Source organism: Sabethes cyaneus, chromosome 3 (assembly GCF_943734655.1).
Source record: "Sabethes cyaneus chromosome 3, idSabCyanKW18_F2, whole genome shotgun sequence".
Lineage (NCBI taxonomy): Eukaryota > Metazoa > Arthropoda > Insecta > Diptera > Culicidae > Sabethes > Sabethes cyaneus.
In genome coordinates, this window is record NC_071355.1 from 65,207,653 (window position 1) to 65,230,542 (window position 22,890).

General features: G+C 40.2%; 1 protein-coding gene across 1 annotated transcript; it reads right to left on the reverse strand.

Annotated features, from left to right (window-relative positions):
* Positions 1–385: 385 nt before the first annotated feature.
* Positions 386–11,842, reverse strand: LOC128739657 (uncharacterized). The gene is made up of 6 exons (XM_053835153.1): positions 11,703–11,842; positions 2,732–2,901; positions 2,605–2,670; positions 872–974; positions 659–798; positions 386–501 (listed from the first exon to the last, which is right to left on the reverse strand). The coding sequence occupies exons 1-6, from the start codon at positions 11,840–11,842 to the stop codon at positions 386–388; spliced, it is 735 nt and encodes a 244-aa protein (XP_053691128.1).
* Positions 11,843–22,890: the final 11,048 nt, after the last annotated feature.

Below are 22,890 nucleotides of genomic sequence, written 5' to 3' on the forward strand. Positions count from 1 at the left end.
AATACTTCGAGTCAAAAACGAACAATACTGCTTAGAGCTTAAGTGCAATGTAAATACAGTGAACTTCATCATAAAATGCGAGTGTAAGAGGGATGAAAAACGATGTGAAGAAAAAATAATTTGAAATTTGACTTATTATGTCGATGACAAACTCCAATAAATCTAACCTTGATAACTAAACAAGCTTTATTGTAAAACTTTCGAATAAGGATTGCACATTCACATGTCCACTATTCATTGATGTGACTTTCTCGCTGTTTTTTAAATAATCGAATGATTGATTTCCAATTCCAACAGTTTTACGACGGTTAAAAACATTTATTTTATTACGTAAAATGTGCCGCACGGTCTGCACTGACACGAAACGATGTCACCATCATTCTGATTACAAATATACCACTTTTTCCACTCGTACAGCCTTTGCTCGTTGAGATTTGTAGATGCTGGTAATCGAGTTTTTCTTCACCAACTCCCTTATTATCCGTTTGGCTGCGTCGGATTCTGTAATCGATGAAAGATTATTGCATGCAAGGTTTCACGCAACAAATTGAAGTTGGCTTGAAGCTTTCAATTGTGAGCTTTCACATGTTCACATGTTTGGTAGCCGATTATGATACAGCAGTAATTCGATTTGCTCGACGCTCGCGTAGGTACTTACTGTTGATCGTTTCCTCAAATCCTACCAGATAGATCATATCCTCTTCGGGGGCAAGGAAAACATACCGTCCGATAATCTTTAATTGTTCTGGGTTTACGTCGTAAGGTGTGATAGCGTGTTCGAGTATTCGGAGTGATATTCTGGAAAAGATAATTAACGGAATATTAACGGAAACAATTTTGATATACATGCTGGTAACGATGTGGGCTTTACCGATTATCTGTAACATTAGCGGCGAATTCTGGAATATCCGTAATTTTTTCAGTAAACACTGGTGGTGGATGAAAGAAGCAACTGCTTGCAGTTAAAAATACTGCTAGAGTTAAAAGGGTTGAAAATACTCTGGTCTGCATGTTTCCTTCCTGATCCCGGAGACACTAAAATTGGAATGCCCAAAAGTAGTCGTGGAGTTAGCATTTTATAGCCTTTTATAGGCTTGGCGAAAGCGAAAGTTCACGTATTATGCTTCCCGGAACCGCAAGTTTGACACAACAGGAGTATATCATTGGACAAGAATCGTCGTTGTGTAGCAATTTGTGCCAACTCTTTAACAGAGATCTGCAAATTGGATATTAATTCCTCCATTCTTTTAAAATCTTCTTGCAAAAATAACAGACTGGAGCCCAACAGCACACAAAACACAACGAATGCAGCGAGATTTTTGAACTTGTTAATGGCTTAAGAATGACGTAAATGTATTTCTCTTATTTATTAAGAAAAGACACATTTGCGTCATTCTGAAGCTGCTTTCACGAGACCGAAATTTTGGTTTTTAGGATCGCACGAGTTTATCTGATGATTCTCGAACTCTTAAAGGCGTTTCTTGACAGGCGAAGTTTATGGAACTGGTTCGTATTTTTTCTAATGAATTCAAGTTGAAATGTTCGATTATTTTTGGGCCTTTGTACGAGATTTGCATCTGTAAGTTTATTCTCTAATATCCAAATTACTGCTTTTGTACTACAAACTATTGCTCATCCACCTTTTTAGACCGAATGTTTTTCATAGAATTTACTGAAGCATTCTTTTTCATCCCCTCCCAGATAAACTAGTTTTTTTATCTATCGCAAACTGGCTCCTGTCCGCAAAAGGGACGATCCCTTCGAAGCACCGAAATCATCAAATTCACCCAAATTGCCTGCTGTTGATGTCCACTTACGAAACCGACACGAACAAAACGGACAGCACTTCGTTCGTTTCGATTACCTTCATTGAGCGGCAAAATAAACATACCTACTAAAAACTAAAAGTACGGGGAGATAATTTTTCCCTCCGCATTGATCGTCACCAGTTTATGACCAGTTTTTTTTTCTCTTCGTTGCAAAGCATGCACGATTTTCCCTGTACAGATCGTTACCGGTTCACCGGTCTCGAACTGCCGTTCAGGTATTCTTGCTACAGATTTGATCTTAATCGTTGTGTGAATTCAAATTAGCATTCAGGCGATGAGACTTGTCGGAGCCGGAGGGTAAACAGCATCCATTCGAGTGCTGATGCTCACCGGCGGCGGTGATGGGAGAAGTCAATTGACCTCTTGACACCTGGAATGATGTGTTGGACTGCTAGACAGGGTACTAAACGCAGCATCATCTTCCAGGTTCAGCGGTGGTCAATGTGGTCAGTCGGACCCTGATCTCTTTTACAAGATGTGTGACCATCGTAGGTTAGAAGGCACACACCATGTTAAGTAGGGAGTGATTTGTGAAACTTAGGGAAGTGAAACTGGACCAGTTTTGATCTTTTGTGTGGGGTTTATGATATTGTGGATGCTGCTCATTGTAATTAGAAAAACTTCATTAAAAGGGTCGCAACCTTTTGATAAAGTGGTTTGGCTTTATTTAAATTTACTAGTTAAATAAAATAATATAAATAAGGAAGAACAGTTAGAAACATTTTTTCGACAGTCTTGATTCCTCGCAACATTAAAATCATTCGTTAGCCTTTACCAACCAGTGATATCAGAACTTTTGTCGGCAGCATAGAGTCTTCAATGGAAGTAGACACATTTGTTACTGTAAAAAATGAAACAAATGTTAGGAAAATTTATTTTAAACAACTGAAGGATAATATTACCTGTGCTTCTGGCTTGATATCCATTTTCATCGGAAATGTAGTACACTTTGTGGATTAAATTGTCCGTTCCCACGAAGGAGTAAGAGCCTTCCTGAACGATGATCTCCGTTCCGTCCACAATTTTTGAGTAAGTTCTTTGAAGAACCATCGTTCCATCTGATAAGACATGTCTGAAAAAATGAAAACTTGTTTTATAAGTAAAGAATGCAGAAACAGAAGAAATTTATAGATTTTAATAAAAGAGTTTTGACTTTTTCTGTCTTTTTGATGTAACATATTCATCGACTTCAAGGCAGCATACGATATAATCGATCGAGATCATATAAGACATGCTTACTTTTCATTACTTTATTGGCGACGGTGCGTTATTCATCCATCGCTGAACGAATTATGGTCCTCCACTACTATCGAAGCTGGTCTGCCGTTCTCCAATTCCTTCGAAACCCAGCTGACCGTGCGTTGTCCTCGACAGCGCACATCCATCGGGTGCGGAATCTGCCCCAAAGTTTACGACCGCTCCCCGGTTGTCTGCTGAAAATAGTTTTGGCTACTCTTTCGTTGGGCATTCTGGCCATGTATCCAGCCCTCCATTTTTTTCCATGTGTGGACTCATTACTGCGACCAGTATAGTTGATCTATTGTAATATCGCCCGGGTGTTTGCTGTATGACCTGCACTGTATTTCTTTTTGCTATAATCGCTATTGAGTGAGCGATATGCCTATTAAATTTATGCGTGCTTGTGTGTATTGGGGATTACCCTTCCTTCAAAGCTTGAACTACTTTACCCACTTATTCCTCGCTGCCAGCGCTATCCCATATTATAGCCGTCCCTGGCGAGGACTCATTCGTACCTCTGACCAGTACACTTAAATATGGGAGGGACATTTGCACTGTCTGGAGGCTTCAGTGGGTAAATATGTAGAATTCAGCATGAAGGAAGGGTATATGGAGGGGCCTGAGAATTAATCCATGCTAAAGTCACTTGACATCGAATGGCTTGATTCTACTAAGATTTGAACCGATCCTTTTTTTCTACCGCAGTCACACCAAAGCGCATTCAAGTTCACACCGTCCGTTTAGAGGTGGAATACGAACGCTATGCATAACACAACTGGCAGTTTGCTCAGTCAAACGCCGATTGCACGCAGCAGAACGAACGCGTTCTAAATTTTTTTGACATTTTCGTTTCGTTTTGCGCTCAAAACCCCCAAGCACTCGTTGATCATCCTCTTTTAGCGCCCATGATGCATGTCCGTACAGGCTGGGCGGCTGCGTAATCCGTAGAAAGCCCGATTTGCGGATGCAATTTATTGTTTTACTTCACGGCTTACATCGTTGTCACATGTTACGTGTATACCAAGGTATATGAGTTCTTCCACTACTTCATATTGTTTTCCATCCAGCTACATCTCAGTACCAATATCGTTTAAACTACGTTTCCTGTCAGCAACTAGGTACTTCCCAATCTCGCTGCTTCCTGTTTAAAAGATCTAAAGGCCTCTACCACTGTTCGATGGTTAATACCAATAATATCGACGCTATCTGCAAAATCAAGAACGTGCTGATAGTCCAGTTTCTTTCCACGTTTGCTCTTTGTATTGTACCTTCCAAAGCAATATTGACTGGCAGGTTAGAGAGTGCACCTCCTTGCGTTAGTCTATCCGACGTATCGAAAGCGGCTTAGGTCGCATCCGCTATTCTGGGCATGATTTTGAGCTATTTAGCATCGTATCAATCAGCGTAATTGGCTTTGTAGGAAGACCACCCAAGCAACAATGTGAGTTTTATTGAACTCTTATGGCGGTATTCAAGACTAACTTTGGTCTTGAATGCCATCATAAGAGTGCAATAAAACCCAAAATGTTACTTGGGCATGTTTTAGTATTATCTACCACAGCTCATTGCATTTCACAGAATCGTACGCCGCCCTCCAAATAGAGTCCAACAGCAAACAGATGATGAGTCTACAAATTGTTCTCCAGGAACTTTTTCAATAACTGACGTAGGGTAAACATCTGCACCGGCGTGAAAATGCTTTTCATATTCGCGTTATTAGACGGTCGGTTCTTTTGACCGCAGCTTTATTCTCTCGATACGATTATTTGTTCTGACGTGGAGCCGCAGTGAGCATGCTGGCATGACTCATGGACTTCTGGCCTGATTATTGTCATCTGTCAATGCCACAGAATGCACCAGGTATTACGCGCTCTTCCACGCGTCGTGTCTCGTTCGTAATCGTTTCAATGGCACCGTGAAGGCTCCTCCACAGCATACTTACATCTGCCCTTTATATCTACTGTTCTGCGATTCGTTGATCAAGCTTGCTGAAATATGCCACTGCCACGCCATCTTCCGTCAGCCGCTGGAAAAGTGTTGACCGACAATCAAGACATGATCGATCTGAGAGCTAGAGTCCCCATTTGGATGCCTCCAGGTGTATTTACAAATATTCAGACGTGGAAAGTAGGTCCTACAGATGGCCTCTAAGCCATGCAAGATGCTCGAATACGGATATCAGGATAAACTGGCACGACTAATCAAATTTATGCGAGATCGAGTGGCGCATTTTGTGCAGGCCTCGGAAACATTTTCAAGTCCATATCCAAACGCAAATCCACATCCGCATCCACATCCACATCCACATCCACATCCACATCCATATCCACATCCACATCCACATCCACATCCACATCCACATCCACATCCACATCCACATCCACATCCACATCCACATCCACATCCACATCCACATCCAGATCCACATCCACATCCACATCCACATCCACATCCACATCCACATCCACATCCACATCCACATCCACATCCACATCCACATCCACATCCACATCCACATCCACATCCACATCCACATCCACATCCACATCCACATCCACATCCACATCCACATCCACATCCACATCCACATCCACATCCACATCCACATCCACATCCACATCCACATCCACATCCACATCCACATCCACATCCACATCCACATCCACATCCACATCCACATCCACATCCACATCCACATCCACATCCACATCCACATCCACATCCACATCCACATCCACATCCACATCCACATCCACATCCACATCCACATCCACATCCGCATCCACATCTACATCCAAGTCCACATCCACATTCACATCTAGATCTACATCAATATCCACGTGTGGCAGGCTGCTGTTGCTACAGAATTAGCTTAGCTGAGAATCCATAGCGAAGGTGAATGTCCGCGAGTTTTTCTCGAGCAGAAATGGAAAATCAATGATTTTGATCGAATCTGCGAGTTATCGTTACACGCACAGATCACGATCTGTACAGCTCACGACAAACAGTGAATCTTTAACTTTAATTACAAGATTTTGTTCGCTTAACCTTCTCAGCAGTCGATGCTAAAGGGTGTCTTTCATCAAATTGCATCACGGAAGAAACGCTGTAGAAAATTACCTAGTTGACCGATCCGTTTAAAACTTTCAGACAATAAAATATAACCCATTAGTAAGGTTTGGCATATTTATTTCATTCAACTTCAATACCATAACCGTACGCTCGCACGTTACGCTTAACTCGACTCAAAAAGTTTTGTATAACATCTGGCCGCAGCTTCTTCTGTACGGAAACCCGCTTTTTCTGCATGTCTTCCTCAGATTTGACCTTTTCGGCATGCTTCCATAGTGCCTGCTTCTTAATAGCCCAGTATTTTTCAATGGGCCTTAGTTCCGGTGCGTTGGGGGGAGTTCATATCCTTGGGTACTAAAGTAATCCCGTTGGCTTCGTACCACTCCAGGATATCCATTGAATAGTGGCACGAATCTAGATACGGCCAGAAGATCGAGATACGGCCGCCCTCGAGTTGCTTCAATAGAGGAAGCAGACGCTTCTGTAGACACTCCTTGACGTGGATCTGTCTGTTTACAGTCCCGGTAGTCACGAACGGCGCACCCTGTTTGCCTCATTAGCAGATCGCTTGCCAAATCACGTATTTCTTGGCAAACATTGAAAGTTTCGGCATCCTTACTTCCTCTAGAACATCAAACTTGTGCTGGGCAGTGAAGTACAGTAACCCCGGAAGCTGCCGGAAGTCCACCTTGACGTAATTCTCGTCATCCGTGATGAGAGATTTGATAAATTCGCGACACCCGCTTTTTGGGTGACGCAATTTTTTCCAATTTGCGAAAAACTGACCGCGATAAAAATGCAGTGTAAACAATACACTCCAAACTACTTCTACCCAAATTTTCAAGAGAAAATACCCAATGGGCAATTTTCTACAGCGTTTCTTCCGTGATGTAATTTGATGTGGAACACCCCTTATGTTCTTAATCGCTAGAAGCGATTTTTTGCCATCCCTGTTCCGGAGAATATATTTTGATACTGCAATCGTTTTCAGAAACGTCTTACACTCTTAAATGATTCTACCTGTAAATAGATCAGATTTAGTAAAAACTTGGTAGAAACTACTCAAAATGCCTTTTAAGTGTACAAACTCAAATTTTGGGTAAAAAATTCAACCAATTTTGGTTACTTGCTACCGATAATTGAATTGTTCTCTGTGACAAATAACGCACTTCCAAGTTCCTACTACCAATTTTTTGGTTGAAAAACTACTCAAAATCTGAGTTTGTACACTTTAATGGCATTTTGAGTAGTTTTCACCAAGTTTTAGCTAGACCCAACCAACTGACGGGTAAACTGATTGAACTCTTAAAGAGTGTAGAGAAACACAAGTCTCTTTTCTTGTTGTTTTCTATACCGGTAAGACCGTGTCCGTCGCACACGGTGATCTAATGTGCTATGCGTGATGTATGAATTCGTGCCAGTTTTCAGATACTAATTCAACATCTGACGCGATACGTTTGACTGAAGTTTTTAGAGCGTGTTTGTAGAATACTAAGAATCTTTAATTTCATGATACGTTTGAGAGGAAATGGCAACGAGACTAAAATAGAAAGGCGTTTCACGTCAAAGAACGACTTGTAGAACGGTATCAGAGCTTTAAATCGGTAGATAGAAGTAATCTACTTTATCACGCATTTTTGGGATGAAAATGATGAAAATGCCGTAAAAATACGTATTTTAAAGCATTTTACACCTAAAAAGTTACTAATTTTTTTGAAGTAGAAAGTTAATGATAGTTAATCGTGTGATCGCCGTTCTGAATGCTGCGTACAAAGTGCTCACCCAAATCATTTTTCGCCGAATCTCACTGATTTGTTGGAATTTACCAAGTCGATTTCACTGAAGAATGATGAACGGCAACTGTTAAATGACTCTGAATGCAGAATTCCCACGCATCATTTCTTCGAAGACTTCAGAGCTGCATATGATACCATCGACCGAAAAGAGCTATGGAGAATTGTAGACGAGAATTGCTTTCCCGGGAAGCTGATCAGGCTGATTAAATCTACGATGAATGCTACTGTGTTTTGACTTCGGGTGGAGTGTCGAGTTTATTAGAATCACACTGAGGGCTTCGTCAAAGTGATGGTCTCTCTAAGGATCATCATTACCGGTAAGCTTCAGGGCCTGGGAAGGAGCAGTGGGTTCGAATCCGGTTGTAATGCTCCGATTACGGTTCGGTTCGATTGACAAAAACGAACGGTATACAACTTCTTAAGCGTTGCTTCAATGATCCTCTCTTACCTAATTTTTCACTCTTTCCCTTTCCCATTTTATTCCCGTTCTGTTTGGAACATTATCAATATGTTTATGCAGTTACTTTCTTCTACCGTTCCTTCATCGTTTGTGAAAAAAACTATCGCTATAAAGAATTTGGGAGTCCCTCTCACTACATCCATCAAGATCAGGACAACCGTTGCTTGCTGGAAGGATTGGCGTGATTCTGTGTGGCCGACAGTGCCTGGAGTTGAGAACTGCGACATGCGGGTCAGAATTGTCCTAGTGAAACTTCTCCAATTTACTCGTCTGTGGGCTGCCCTTTTTCAATTCCTTGGACACCGTGTACTGACCGCCGGATCTCGCTCAACCAAACCAACTTGCGCTGGTCGCCTTGTTCCTAACGGATTTGAGGCAACTCCATCTTCGCAGGGTAATTGATAATAGTCTGGCATTCTTGCAATATGCTGTCCAACATACTATATATATTACATTTGTAAAAAATTAATTTTATGCCTGAGCCCATCCAAGATCAAGGTAAAACACAAGGTAAGTCTATCTCAACATTCAGCGTTTTTGTCAAGCGTGATATTTCCTTTAGCAAGGCTACTATTGACATGTGTCCCACTTCCAGCTTCATGCCGGATCCAGTGCAGAAGTCGTTCAAGCCACTATTGATCTACTACCAGAACGTGCGTGGATTCTGAACTAAATTTCATGTTTTCTTACTGCTGTGCAGATTAGAACTTCGGTATGATCGTCTTAAGAGGACATAAACGACCAAAAATTTTGAAAAAATCATAATTTTTTTATTTCAGATTTTGATTTTGCAGTCTTTTCCGCTTATTTTGATATTAAATTTGTAATGATCCTACCACGGGAAGTGACCGAAAAACGATCATACACATAAGCATTCTAGTGCGGCGTGGAACAACCTCGGTGGAATAAAACGCCGCTCCTGAAAAACTATGATTTTAAAACTTAATGTACCTTTTTCTCAGAAACTGCACAACGTATTGGAACAAACTTTTTTTTGTTTTGTTGGTAGTAGCTTGGCAAAGGCTTTTATAACTTTTCAGTTTCGCAAACAAAACACAGCTTGAATGGTCCCTAATTTGCCCTGTTCCAATCGAAAAAACAAACCGTGTAAAAAGTACTTGAGTGTAATTCTTTTGATTTGAGGGTCAATGTGTAAATACATAAGCTTGTATTGAGGGCAATTTTAACCACTAAATCATAAGCCATAGGCAAGAAAGTGTAGCAAATAATCGCTTGCTGGCAGGTCGTGACTGTAAGGTAGAGGGAATTTTCCCAACCAAGCTTCTTGATCGTTAGTGTGTGTTGCTCGGCTTTGTCTTGATGGAGCACAATTCCTCTCCTTTTCGCCAGAGCTGAGCGCTTTTGGCTGATGAATTCCTTTAGATGGTCCAATTGCAAACAGTACAGGTTCGGATTTAGAATTTGGTTGTAGAGAAATAGTCCAGAGTGAATCATTCACTGTCAATTTGATTAACGGGAAATTTGCAATCATTAGCTTTTCGTCGGAGAGCCCAATTTCGGAAGCAGTTTTTGGGCCCAACAGCGGGGTTCTATTTGTACAAATGTAAATACTGCATTCTTCTTGCCAATCTGAACACAGCGAATATACTTTCATGAACAGAATTTTCGTTTCTAACAAAAAAAACTGCTTTTGAAATTGACAGAATCGATGACTGCTAGTTTCACTTTAAACACACAGTTAAACCATCCTGACGATTAGTCGCAGTTTGGCATTCGTTTGCCTTGGCGGCTCACCGCAATTCGACCGCGATCGTTTTTGTTTAACGTCATCGTCACATTTGATTACCAGTTTAAAGCGGATAGAAATGGGTCAACTTTGTTGCGATTCGGCATCCTGTTCGCACATTAAAATCCGGTACATGAACTTTTATCAATAAGATGTGTGGCACTTTTGATATCAATTTCAAAATTACCGGAAAAGGATCGACATAACTAAATACATGTGGATGAATAATTGTAATAGTAGCTGACCGTTAAATCATAACTACCGTTTCAGCTTGCTTGTAAATTATACTTTTATTATACAAGTAGTTTTCAGGTTATGACTTTTCAAAGATCAGATTACTGACTTAATGCACGCTTTTGACAAGAACTATATTGCTACTATTTTGGCTGGCATCAGGGGGATTGGCAGAATAGATTGACGATTTTGCGTGGGATTTCTCTGAACACATTTATTACGAAGATATTGAGTGTCAATGAATTATAATTTATTAAAAATAATAATATATATTAGAGACTATAATTTACTACGAAGACTGCAATCATCTAGATGTGAGAAAATATCCGATTTAATCAGGTTTTAACTCACTGCTATCATGCAAAAAAAAAAAAAAAAACAATTTGATGCATATATAAACAACGATGCTGTGATACAGAAATCTGGTTTGAAACAAAAGAAGCTAGCGTAGAATACAGAATACAGCAACGTCCTAAGTGATTGAATGAATAAAAAAAATGCTAAAATGGTGTGATCGCAACATGGGTTGCATTTTATAGCAAAATTTGAATTTCTAAATATAACACCCTTGGGGCGTTTGAATTGCATTTAGCCATAGTTTACGGTTTGATAGATTTTAGTGTTAAGATGAGTAATCTTGTTCGGTTTATGGCGTGGCGATAAAGAATTACCGAATTTTTCGTTTAAGATCCCCAATGGTAGGAGTAATAAAAAGAGGTTTGCGAATGTTTACGATAGTTTCAAGGTGAAATTAGTCGTCATCGATTCTGCAAATTTCAAAAGCAGTTTTTTTGTTTGAAACAACAATTTTGTTCACGAAAATGTATTCGCTGTGTTCACATTGGCAAGAAAAATGCAGTCAATACATTTCTATAAACAGAACCCCGCTTTTGGGCCCAAAAACTTCCTCCGAAATTGGGCTCTCCGACGAAAAGTTAATGACTGCTAGTTGACTGCTTCGTTAGAAAATAATATAAATCTAAGGTGTGCGTCTGTGAAGCGACTCCGGAAATGCTAAATAATTCCACATACCGAAGCAATATAAATTATTTCAGCGTCATTCGGAAAACACAATCAACATAGCAGAACATGATGCACCAACGTTTATTGTAATTAATTATTCAATCAATTGATCTGATCGTCCCATTTATCAGCTAAAAATGTAGACCAACGACGTACTAATCGTAGTTTGTTGTCAGATAAATCGTTGCCGGTTAGAATAAATTATATCGGCCTTGACAGATTCCACGCTAGAGAGCGATAATAAGAAACCGGCTTTATACAGTTTCTAGTCACGAGATTCGGATTTGGTATGTACCACTTACGCGTAAATAGTTCCATTCCCTTCCTTGTCGTTGAGAACTGACACAATTTCCACGGGTTGATCCTCCTTAGCTGCGGGTCTGGGAAGTACCTCCCAAATGGCCATCACCAAAAAGCAACAGCATACTAGCGAGTTTCTCATTGTTTCGATAAGCTTCGGGCTCGTCCTTTAAAGGTCACTATTGTAGATATGAGAATACGATTGCAAGCCGCACAAGTGCTACACGTTGGTTCAATTGACAAGTTGTTTCACAAGCTACACTCGCGGGCGCTAATTAATGTTTCCGACCGCTTCGTCACGATGTTGATCTAAGACTGTTGGATGAAACACAATGTACACTCGAGGCGGGTTCGGCCGGATCGGATTGTAGCCATGACCATGTTCGGATAAAACCACAAACATAAAACCTGGCAGCTTTCATGGTTTCGCTAGGATCATCCGCCTCCGGCGCGGAGGGTTGCCGTCTGACGCGCATCCAAGAAATATGCGGCAAAGGTGGGTTTTCGTTGGACACACATTGATAGTCTGCGTTAGAACAGGTTTTGCTACTGATTCGGTGGATTGAGGAGATTGTCCAAAGTACTCACGATGACGACAAAAAGTGTTGAATCCGCATCAATAGACACTGCTATTAGGCAGGTGATTCATTGATAATAACTCCGGCCTTAGTGGAAGTGCTATGCATTTGACGTCATAGTTTTAAGTTCAAGCTAAGACTGGTCTCGATATTTTTAACTGTTTTGCTCCATCTCACTAGTCTTGTTGAATGAACACAAATAATAAACTGAATGTTATTCTTATCTTTTTACTAATTAATATTACTAACTATAGTTGCAGTTCACGTAGATAATGGTCATAAATAGGAACTTGCACTCCATAGAGATTGCAAAACCGGATTTTTAAATTCAACATTCACCTGTATTCTCCAGGTTAAAAATTTTGTGCATCATTTTCGGTTAAGCATCTCGATTGTTCATACGTAATCGCGCATCTTCTTTCCACAAGCTTATATTTTAATTGGAAGCTTGCTTATTCGTATATATTATAATGAAGTTGCTACTAGTTGCAATTTTGGTTCTAAAATTAAAAATATACGCAATTTATGGTTTTCCATTATCTAGTACTGATCAGCAACCTGAAGTTATCTATCAATTCGACAATCATGACACGGATACATTTAGTTGGGGGTAAGTCACCTTTCAACATAGCGTTTGACTGGAAGGTCGTTTTGACCAACTGTGAGATTAAATTTTAGTTACCAGTTGAGTGATGGTCGTTCAGTGTCTCAAAATGGTTATTTTAAAGAATTGGAAGATGGTAGCAAAGCGTTGGTGATCACCGGTTCATATAGTTACATTGGTCCCGATGGTACAAAATATATGGTTAAGTATCGTGCTGATGAAAACGGCTATCATCCGAAGGTGACCGGTAAGAGCAACTCGATCTAAGGTCTACGTTTAAAACACTAATATGTATAATTTAATTCGTTTTAGTCGGAGAAGTTCCTCCACCAACCGTTGGATTGGATCCAAAAGTTCTGATATCTCTTGTGGGATAGACTTTGAGCGTTGTTAGTTTAAAATCGCAGAGATTAGTACTAATTTGAGCACGCATTGCTGTGCTGAGCTGTCCGACATTCAGTATAAATGAAAACATTGCCGTATATTATGAGATTATCCATTTATTAATATTACATTTTGTTATTTGATTGTAAATACTGTTCATTGATATTCACAATTGTTTTTTTTTGTTTGAAAGAAATTCATTTCAAGCTTTTAAATCACGCTCACTGCTTGACCTTGGCTTTTTGACCAACATAAGTAGGAAGAGTGAAAGGTAAAAAACTGGGTAAACTGAAAAATTTTGATATTGTGCTAAAAATGTTGACCGAGCGTAGGTGGAATCTCCCATTTAGATACTCTTCTTCAAGAAAGAAAAGTAAAACCTGACCGCTATGGTGTCAATGAAAGAGAAAGTTGAATATTGTGTAAGTCGAAGAATTACTGTGAAAATATCTTTTAGTTTGATTGTGAATAAATGTGTAAACCTTTCACAGACAGGCTACAACTTACCTTTAGCTGCGGTAAAAAACGTTCCAACGCTATATTTTCAATCAAAACATAGACATAGGGCAAAAAGCAATCAAATTGAATGGAAAGTTTGTTTGAATTGACTGCTTTAAATGAGACCTGCTTGTACATATTTTTCCACAAAAGTTTCTCATATTAGAGTAAATGTATTTTTGTGAAAAACAAAAATGGAATGAAATTAGATAACTGATCGCCAAATTGTGAACAATAACTAACTGTCCACTTAGGACTTTAACCCACAACTCTAAATCTCGCGTCGAGTGCGTTTCCACTTACACCACCATCCAGTTTTCTTTTCGCTCCTCCAATTCGTCTCCTCTTCACACATTTACTCAGCAACGAGTACTGTTTGAGTTACTATATTTTTGCCGCAGCACGGTACGTATTCATGTAGAATGAGAACGATAGAGGATTGTTTGTATTTGTATTTGTATTTGTATTTGAATATAGGCTATGAGTTATCCTTTCTTAAGACTAATTTACAAACAATTATTGGACAGATTCTACATATAGGAACAAGTTAAATATTAAATAAAAATACAATCACTAAAGCAGTTGTCCTCTGTAGTATAACCTAAGCCTATGTTTAATAGTGTTTGCGCTCATGTCAGTGGTTATAATTTGCTGAAGCTCGTTAAAGGCGTTCATGAAACGGGAAGTGGGTTCATGCTGTGAGTAATTCCTAGAACGAAACGGCGGATCGAAGATTCTACGTCGTCGAAGTGTAACTGGGCTATTGTTGAAAATTAATCTCATGGTCAATGGTTGGCTAACTATTCGTCCTGAGAGTATGTTTGTGAAGAACACGATATCTGCTGTCTTATGCCTCGAGTGTATCGTGTCAATGTACACCAAACAACAGAGGTCATGGTAAGGTGCTAGCTCTTCTCCGTTCCATCCAAGATTCCTGAGAGCAAACCTTACAAATCTCTTCTGGATTCTCTCGATGCGTTGAATATGCGTTACATACTGCGGACGCCAAATAACGCTAGCGAAATCCAGTTTGCTTCTGACGAGACCTTTGTAGATTGCCAGTACGGATCATCGAGGTCACGGCCGAACCTCCTTACAAGCGCAAAAAGTTTCAGGCTCTCGTTAATCACGTTGTCGATGTATCTAACAAAAGAAAGCGACCTATCGAAAGTTACCCCTAGGTCACGTACATATTCTACACGCAGGATAGTACTATCTCGGTGAACGTAGTCGAAGATCACAGGGCTAACTTTCCTAGTGAATGTCATCACTGAACACTTTTTCGTATTAACTTTTAATCCGCAACTTTCACAGAATCTCCCAAAATGCTCTAAATCAAGCTGCAACTTCAGGCAGTCATCCATGTTCTTAATGGGAAAAAAGATTGTCACGTCATCGGCATAGGTTAAAACGGTTGCGTGTGAAATAACTTCAGGCAATTTGTTCATTAATATTACAAACAATAAAGGTCTTAAGTGGTTACCTTGTGGTACTCCTGATTGCACTGTAAACGAACCGGATTTGTTGCCGCGCAGTTTTACAAATTGAGTTCTATTTTTAAGATGCGATCTCAACCAGTTATATCGCAAGCCTCGGATGCCAAAGTCTTCTACTGCTTTTAAGATACTATTGATACTAACAGCATCAAATGCTTTGCTCATATCGGTGTATATGCAATCCATTTGTAAACCACTTGCGATGCAATCCGTGACCACCGAGGTGAACTCGCAAAGATTCGTGACCACTGATTTCTTCTTCAAGAATCCGTGCTGTACAGGAGAAACACGGTAAGCTACATTATCGTAAAGAAGGCCATATACCAGCGACTCGAAAAGCTTCGGAATAGCCGATTGGATAGCAACTCCACGGTAGTTTTCTACATCACCTTTGGCCACTTTTTTATGTATCGGAATGACGTGCGAAATCTTCCAGATTCCTGGAAAGGGACCGGAAGCCAATGACGTGTTAAACAAGCTTTTTAGAGGGGTTACAAATTCCTGCCGAAATTCTTTCAGAATTTTGTCACCTGGACCTGCTGATTTATTGGCATCGAGTTTGCAGATACCGCGTTCCACACAAGCTTCGGACAATTGATACGGCGCCTCATCATTATCGCTGAGCAATTCCCTGATATTACCGGTAACCTCAGTAAACACACTTTTAAAATACGCCGCGAAGAGTTCTGAAGACGATTGAAGATCAGTAGACGTAACACCGTTGTAATTCACACAATCCGGAACGCCAGATCCTTTTCTTCTGCCATTTACGAATCTCCACAATGATTTTGGGTTAGTCTTAAAGCGAGTTTGTATATCCGCGATGTAAACTTGATACGCTTCTCTGTGAACCGCTTTAAATACTCTTAGGATTTGTTTGTAGTTTGCCACGTTTTCGCTTGAGGGCGAACGACGCATCCGTTTCAAAGCTGATCTCTTTTCTTTCATCAGATTGACCAGCGCTGGTGTAAACCATTCGGGGTAGCTATTTGTAGAACTTCGCCGTTCCGTTATCGTTGGAGAATATCGAGAAAATATTCCGAAAATTGTATAATAAAATAGCAGGGAATTAAAATCCACTGAATTTTCAACAACTACATCACTTTCGCAATCAACATTTAAAATGTCTATTGAACGTAGAAAGTCGGACATTATTTCCGCTTGTCGATAATATTCCTCACAACCTTGAAAACGTCTTCTGATATGAACAAATCGTCCCACGCAATATTTTCAATGTCTAACCGAGCTCGCTCAAGATCCATTGCGTTCAGATTTAGTTGATTTTTGAGCACCCCTTGTTTGCGCTCTGCCGGTTCAATTGCACTGACGGTTAATAACATCGCATTGTGATGAACCTCATTTTTTATCAATGGATCCGTTAATGCTACGTGACAGATATCTGCTGCTGTGGTGAACTCCAAATCAAGAAAACAGTTATTGTGGTTAGGAATATTACACATCTGCAACAGGCCGGCAGAAAGAAAACCATCTACAATAACAAGGGTGAGGGAATAGTAGCTGGGAAGTTTTATTCCATCCGCCATACTCACTAGAATTGGCACCGTCCAACTACGATTTGTTTCTTGTCTTCTAGAAAATCTTTGGTAAAAGTATTGAATTGTCATTTTGGGTGTAGCACAATGGCTTTGAGCAAAATGAAGCACAGTAGATCCCAAGATGATATTGTATTGAAATAAAAAAATTTATAATCCTTTTCCCTAAGCGTTGATAGCCAAAGATGTACTTAAAAAATAATTGATTTTGATGACAGGTAGATGACAGCTAAGTGACCGAACAGATAAAAACAGTGTTCAAAACCTGATTAAATTTGGAAAATCTATGACATCGAACTTTTTTTTCTTGGGGAAGAGTAAGTGTTTGATACGAAAAATATAAATTTAAACGAACTGAAAAACTTTTGATATTAAACTAAAAAATATAGACCTAGCGAAGGTGAGAGTCGAACTCAGAGTTCTCAATCTCTAGTTAAGCGTATTGTTTAACCAAGAATCAGGAACATTACAGTCACAAGAATATAGGGTAAAGTGGTGCAGAACGCACCGCTTAAGTAAACCATCATTTTGCAGAGCACCGGTGTGCTTGTTCCACGTTTTTCAACTTCTAGAAGATTTTGGCATGTTGTATTTGTGTTTGAATATAGGCTATTGTGCCCGTTACCCAATTTTAACCTATTTACAAAATATAAAAAATACGTTCATGAGTCACTTTTCTTAAAATACACATTAAAACTAAACAATAGAAACATTAATATAATTGTCTTTTAAAATATATCTAAGCCTACTTCTTATTGCATCTGGGCTTATGTCGATGGCTATTATTTCCTGAAGTGCATTGAAACTATTCATGAAGCGTGTAGTTGGTTCATTCTGTGAGTAATTTCTGGTCCGCAACGGTGGTTCAAAAGTTCTGCTTCGTCGAAGCGAGACTGGGTTATCGTTTAGTACTAATCGACTGGAAAGTGGCTGACTGATCGTTCGCCCTGCAAGGATGTTCGTGAAGAATACGCTATCAGCTATCTTATACCTCGAGTGGACCGAGTCGAGGTCGACCAAACAACACAGATCATGATAAGGTGGTAGCTGTTCTCTGTTCCATTCGAGATTTCTAAGAGCAAATCTAATAAATCTCTTTTGTATTCCTTCTACTCGCTGAATGTGGGTAACGTACTGCGGGCGCCTCGCGATATCCAGTTTGCTCCTAACAAGGCCTTTGTAGATTGCCAATATAGCGTGTGGATCATTGAGGTCACGGCCAAACCTCCTAACGAGTGAGAACAGCTTCAAGCTCTCTTTGATCACGTTGTCATTGTGTCTATCGAAGGAGAGTGTGCGGTCAAATGTTACTCCCAAGTCGCGAACATATTCTGTACGCGGTACTGCTCTATTCCGGTAAGCGTAGTCGAAGATCACGGGGCTAACTTTTCTGCTAAATGTCATTACTGAACACTTGTCTGTTCACTTTATATCCACGATTTTCATAGTACATTCCAAAGTGTCCTAGGTCGAGCTGTAATTTCAAGCAATCGGTCATGGACTTGATAGGTAAAAATATTTTTACATCGTCGGCGTAAATTAGAATACTTGAGTGGGAGATACCATCAGGCAATTTGTTCATTAGAATCACGAATAACAGCGGTCCTAAGTGACTGCCTTGCGGTACTCCTTATTTTTGACGAGTTTTAGCAAGAGTTAAAATCATTATGTGGGGAAAAACGCCAAAACCCGTGGGCAAAACGCACCAAGTTTGCACAGCCAGGCGTTAAACGCAACCAGCAAATTTACATATAATCACGTGTTGTACAAACTTCTAAAACTAGGCTGCTAAAAAGGTGGGAGGTGTTTGTTACAGCGTTTGTTGGGGTTCATATCTCAATATAATTGGCAATAAAATTTATTCATTTATTTTTCTCCAACTGATGTGTGATGAAATATTCTAAGTTAAACAATGGCCATTCAACCTTTAATTTGTCGGGTGTGCCTCAAGGCAGCAACATGGGACCTCTACTGTTTGTGCTGTTTTTCAACGATATCGCCCCGCTGGCGCTGCTTGGAATTGGATGCAAGCTAATATACGCTGATGATTTGAAAATGCATTCACCAGTTCGTTCTACAGATGATTGCATGCGGCTTCAGAGGCTTTTGGATATATTCGCTGACTGGTGCAGGAAAAACTGGCTGGTCATCAGCATCCCGAAGTGCCAAGTAATGGCCTTTCATCGCATCGCTACTCCAATCTTCTTCAACTACCAAATAAATGAAGGGGTAATTTCGAGAGTTGACCAAGTCTATGACCTCGGAGTACTGCTTGATGCCAAGCTGACGTTCAATTTACATCGCACCACTGCAATATCGTAAGCTTCCCGACAGCTTGGCTTTATCGCTAAGATTTCTCGTGATTTATGTGATCCTCATTGTCTGAAGGCGCTACACTGTTCCCTGGTACGTCCACTGATCGATCGATAGTTTGGTGTCCTTATCAACTGGCATGGAATCTGCGTATGTAACGGGTACAAAAACGTTTTGTCCGGCTTGCGCTACTAGACTTACTTTGGCGTGATCCAGCAAATCTACTGCTGTATCCCGAACGTTGTCGTCTTCTGGGTCTTCAAACACTCGAGTGGCGTAGGAAGGTTCAGCAAGCTGCATGTATAGCAAAGATCCTAAATGGTGAGATCGAATCACCGACAATTCTATCTGATTTGAGCTTCCGTGCGGTGCACGGAAGTGTCCGACGAACCGAACTTCTACAGCCGAGCTTTCATCGAACAACTTTTGGATGCAACGAACCATTCGAACTTTCTCTGCAGTTGAAACCCTTTTTGAGTTCGGCGAACCTTCACATAAGTTTGCACAGAAATTATCTAATAGCAGTTTTTTATAAGCATGACTACAATATTCAATAAGATAACAGTGTCAGTTGAATTTCACAATCATATAAACAAATAAACAAATCTCATCCATTCCATACTCTGCGAAATGCAAGAATATGTTATTTTTGCCCATTGTGCGTTGGTTCAATTGACAAGTTGTTCCACAGGCTACACTGGCGGGCGCTAATTAGTGTTTCCGATCGCTTCGTCACGATGTAATCCTAGACTGCTGGTCCGATTAAGATCAGGTTCGGATAAAACCACAAGCATAAAACCTGGCAACGTTTAATGGTCTCACTAGGATTATCCGCCTCCGGCGGAGGGTTGCCGCCTGGAGGGCATCCAAGAAAAATGCGGCGAAGGTGGGCTTTCGATGGACACAATGATGCTCTGCGCTAGAACATGTTTTGCAACTTATTCGGTAGACTGATGAGAGTATCTAAAGTATTCACGATGACGTCAAAAAGTCTCGACTTTGGCTCAATAGACACTGCCAATAGTCACCTGCCTATTCATTGATAATAGTTCCGGCCTTAGTGGAAGTTTTATGCATTTGACTACGTCAGAGTTTTAAGTTCAAGCGAAGGCTCGTCTCGTGATTTTGAACTTTTATGCTCCATTCACTGGTACTGTTGAATGAAGACAAATAATAAAATGAATGTGCCTCTTATCTTTTATCGTAAGATATAATCTACCTTGGAAGCTGGTATTACTAGACTAACGTTCCATTTTACGCAGATAATGGTCCTAAATGGGAACTTGTACTCCATAGAGATTGCTAAACCGGATTTTTAAATTCAACGTTCATTTATATTCTTCAGGTAAAAGATTTTGTGCAACATTTTCGGTTAAGCATCTCGAGTGTTAATACGTTGTTGCGTATCTTCTTTCCACAAGCATATATTTGTATTGAAAACTTGATCATTCATACATATTATAATGAAGTTGCTACTAGTTGCGATTTTGGTTTTAAAACTAAAAATACACTATATTTCTAGTGTTCCATTATCTAGTTCTGACCAACAACTCAAAGTTGTTGATCAGTTCGCGAATCATGAAACGGATAAATTTAGTTGGGGGTAAGCTATCATTTCAGCTAGCGTTTGACTGGAAGGTCGTTTTGATTCGCTGTGTGATTAAATTTTAGTTACGAGTTGAGTGATGGTCGTGCAGTGTCTCAAAATGGTTTTATTAAGGAGCTGGGAGATGGTATTCAAGCGTTGGTGATCACCGGTTCCTATAGTTACATTGCTCCCGATGGAACAAAGTATGTGGTTACCTATCAGGCTGATGAAAATGGCTACCATCCGGAGGCCAGGGGTAAGAACCGTTCGATTTTAGGTTTGCAGGTATATAAAATTTCATTCTTTTTAGTCGGAGGAGTTACACCACCACCCGTTGGATTAGATCCAAAAGTTTTAATATCTCTTGTGGGATAGACGTTGAGTATGGCGTAAAATCGCAGAGATGGGTGCTGTCCGATATTTAGTAAATATGCGCAAAATGATAAGGCTGCCGTATATAACGAGATTATACATTTCTTATTAGATAGTAAATACTACTCACCGATCACTGATATTTATGGTTTTTTTTGTTAAAAAGAAATTCATTTAAAACTTTTGAATCACGCTTGCTTGTAAAATGATATCTTTTGATCATCATAAGCAACTCTAAAACGTGAAATACCTTGCTTTCTTGGGGTAGAGTAAAATGCTTGATGTGCAAGTTTGATATTGGTTTACTCTATTGATATTGGGCTAGAAATATTGACTAAGCAACGGTTGGATCCTCTATTTACTCTTCCCTAAGAAAGAAAAGTTATGCCTGACCGCTATAGTGTCAATAAAAGAAAATTTCAATATTTTGTAGGCCGAAGAATAGCTGTAATAATTTCTTTTAGTTTGTTTGTGAATAAATGTGTAAACCTTTCAGAGATAGGCCACAACTTTCCTATAGCTGCAATTAAATGTGCTAATTCTGCTGCGGCCAATAACTGCAAATAATGTTTTTAATCGGTAAAAAAGCAATCAATCAGTTTTGATTTTACTACATTTAATGAGAGCTGATATTAATTTTTTTCTCATAATGTTAATTGGATAAGTCCAGGTTGTGGTTTGAAAACTATGTGGAGTTGGTTCGCCGTAGGGGACTGTACGTAAGGGAGTTAATCGCTTCCCTGTATTCGTTTCAAAAAGTTGGTAACATCAGTGCTGCTCTTACTATGGAGATTTAGTCGAATGCTCACCTCTGCAGCTAAACAGCTAGGCGAATCAGGTCTGGAAGATTTTACTGGAACTCCATTTTTCATGGAGACGAAACTCGGACATTTTACTTGCCACCTCGCTCGCTGTGCCCCTTTTCGTGTTGTTCCTACCGGATTCGATGCGAAGACCGTTTTTGCAGGATAGTTGTCCGGCATTCTAGCAACATGCCCTTCCCAACGTATTCGTCCAGCTTTAACTACTTTCTGTATAGTGGGTTCGCAGAGACGCGCGAGCTCGTGATTCATTCTTCGCCTCCATACACCGTTCTCTTACACGCTGCCAAAGATAGTTCTTAGCATCTGCCGTTCGAAAATTCCGAGTGCTCGTTGTAAAATATTGCATAATTTATTAGCTATTGGTAGTTTTCAAACCCACTCTACAACGATCATCAGCTTAACTGATGACCGCGAGAAAGGAACTCACTCTCGGCTTACCATATATTAGTCTCAGCCGATCTCCAACATTCGGAAATAGGAGAGTAGGGACAGCAGATATCAGCATCTGATAGCTCTGATAACTAATGACCTGCATGAGTTGAGTCAGTTGTCTCCAAGTACGTACATAAGGAAGGTGCAATATACAACCACTTTGTCGTCTCACAATAAATGTGTTATCTCTTCAACAAGCGTCGGCCCGTTCTGTGCAGTGAAAGAAAACCCCTCGACTGTGCATCGTGAAGATTACGATTTGAACCAAGTGCGCGAAGGTCGAAGACGGAAAAATTTACACTGGTCCTTCGAACCGGATTCGATCGAAGCGACAAGGGACCACGGTGAGCCGGAGTGAATAATTCTAATCGCTGTGCGACGGTGTGGATCGGCTATTGTGCGGAGAATCTAAGGCGGCATTGTGCTGCTTTCTGCTGCTTGCTTGCTGCTCGGTGTGGTTGCGGCTGATATACGAAAACGTGGTTGCGTTGCTGATTGGACACGGATTTACAGCGGTGACTGTTAATTGTTCCCTGCCGCATACGGTT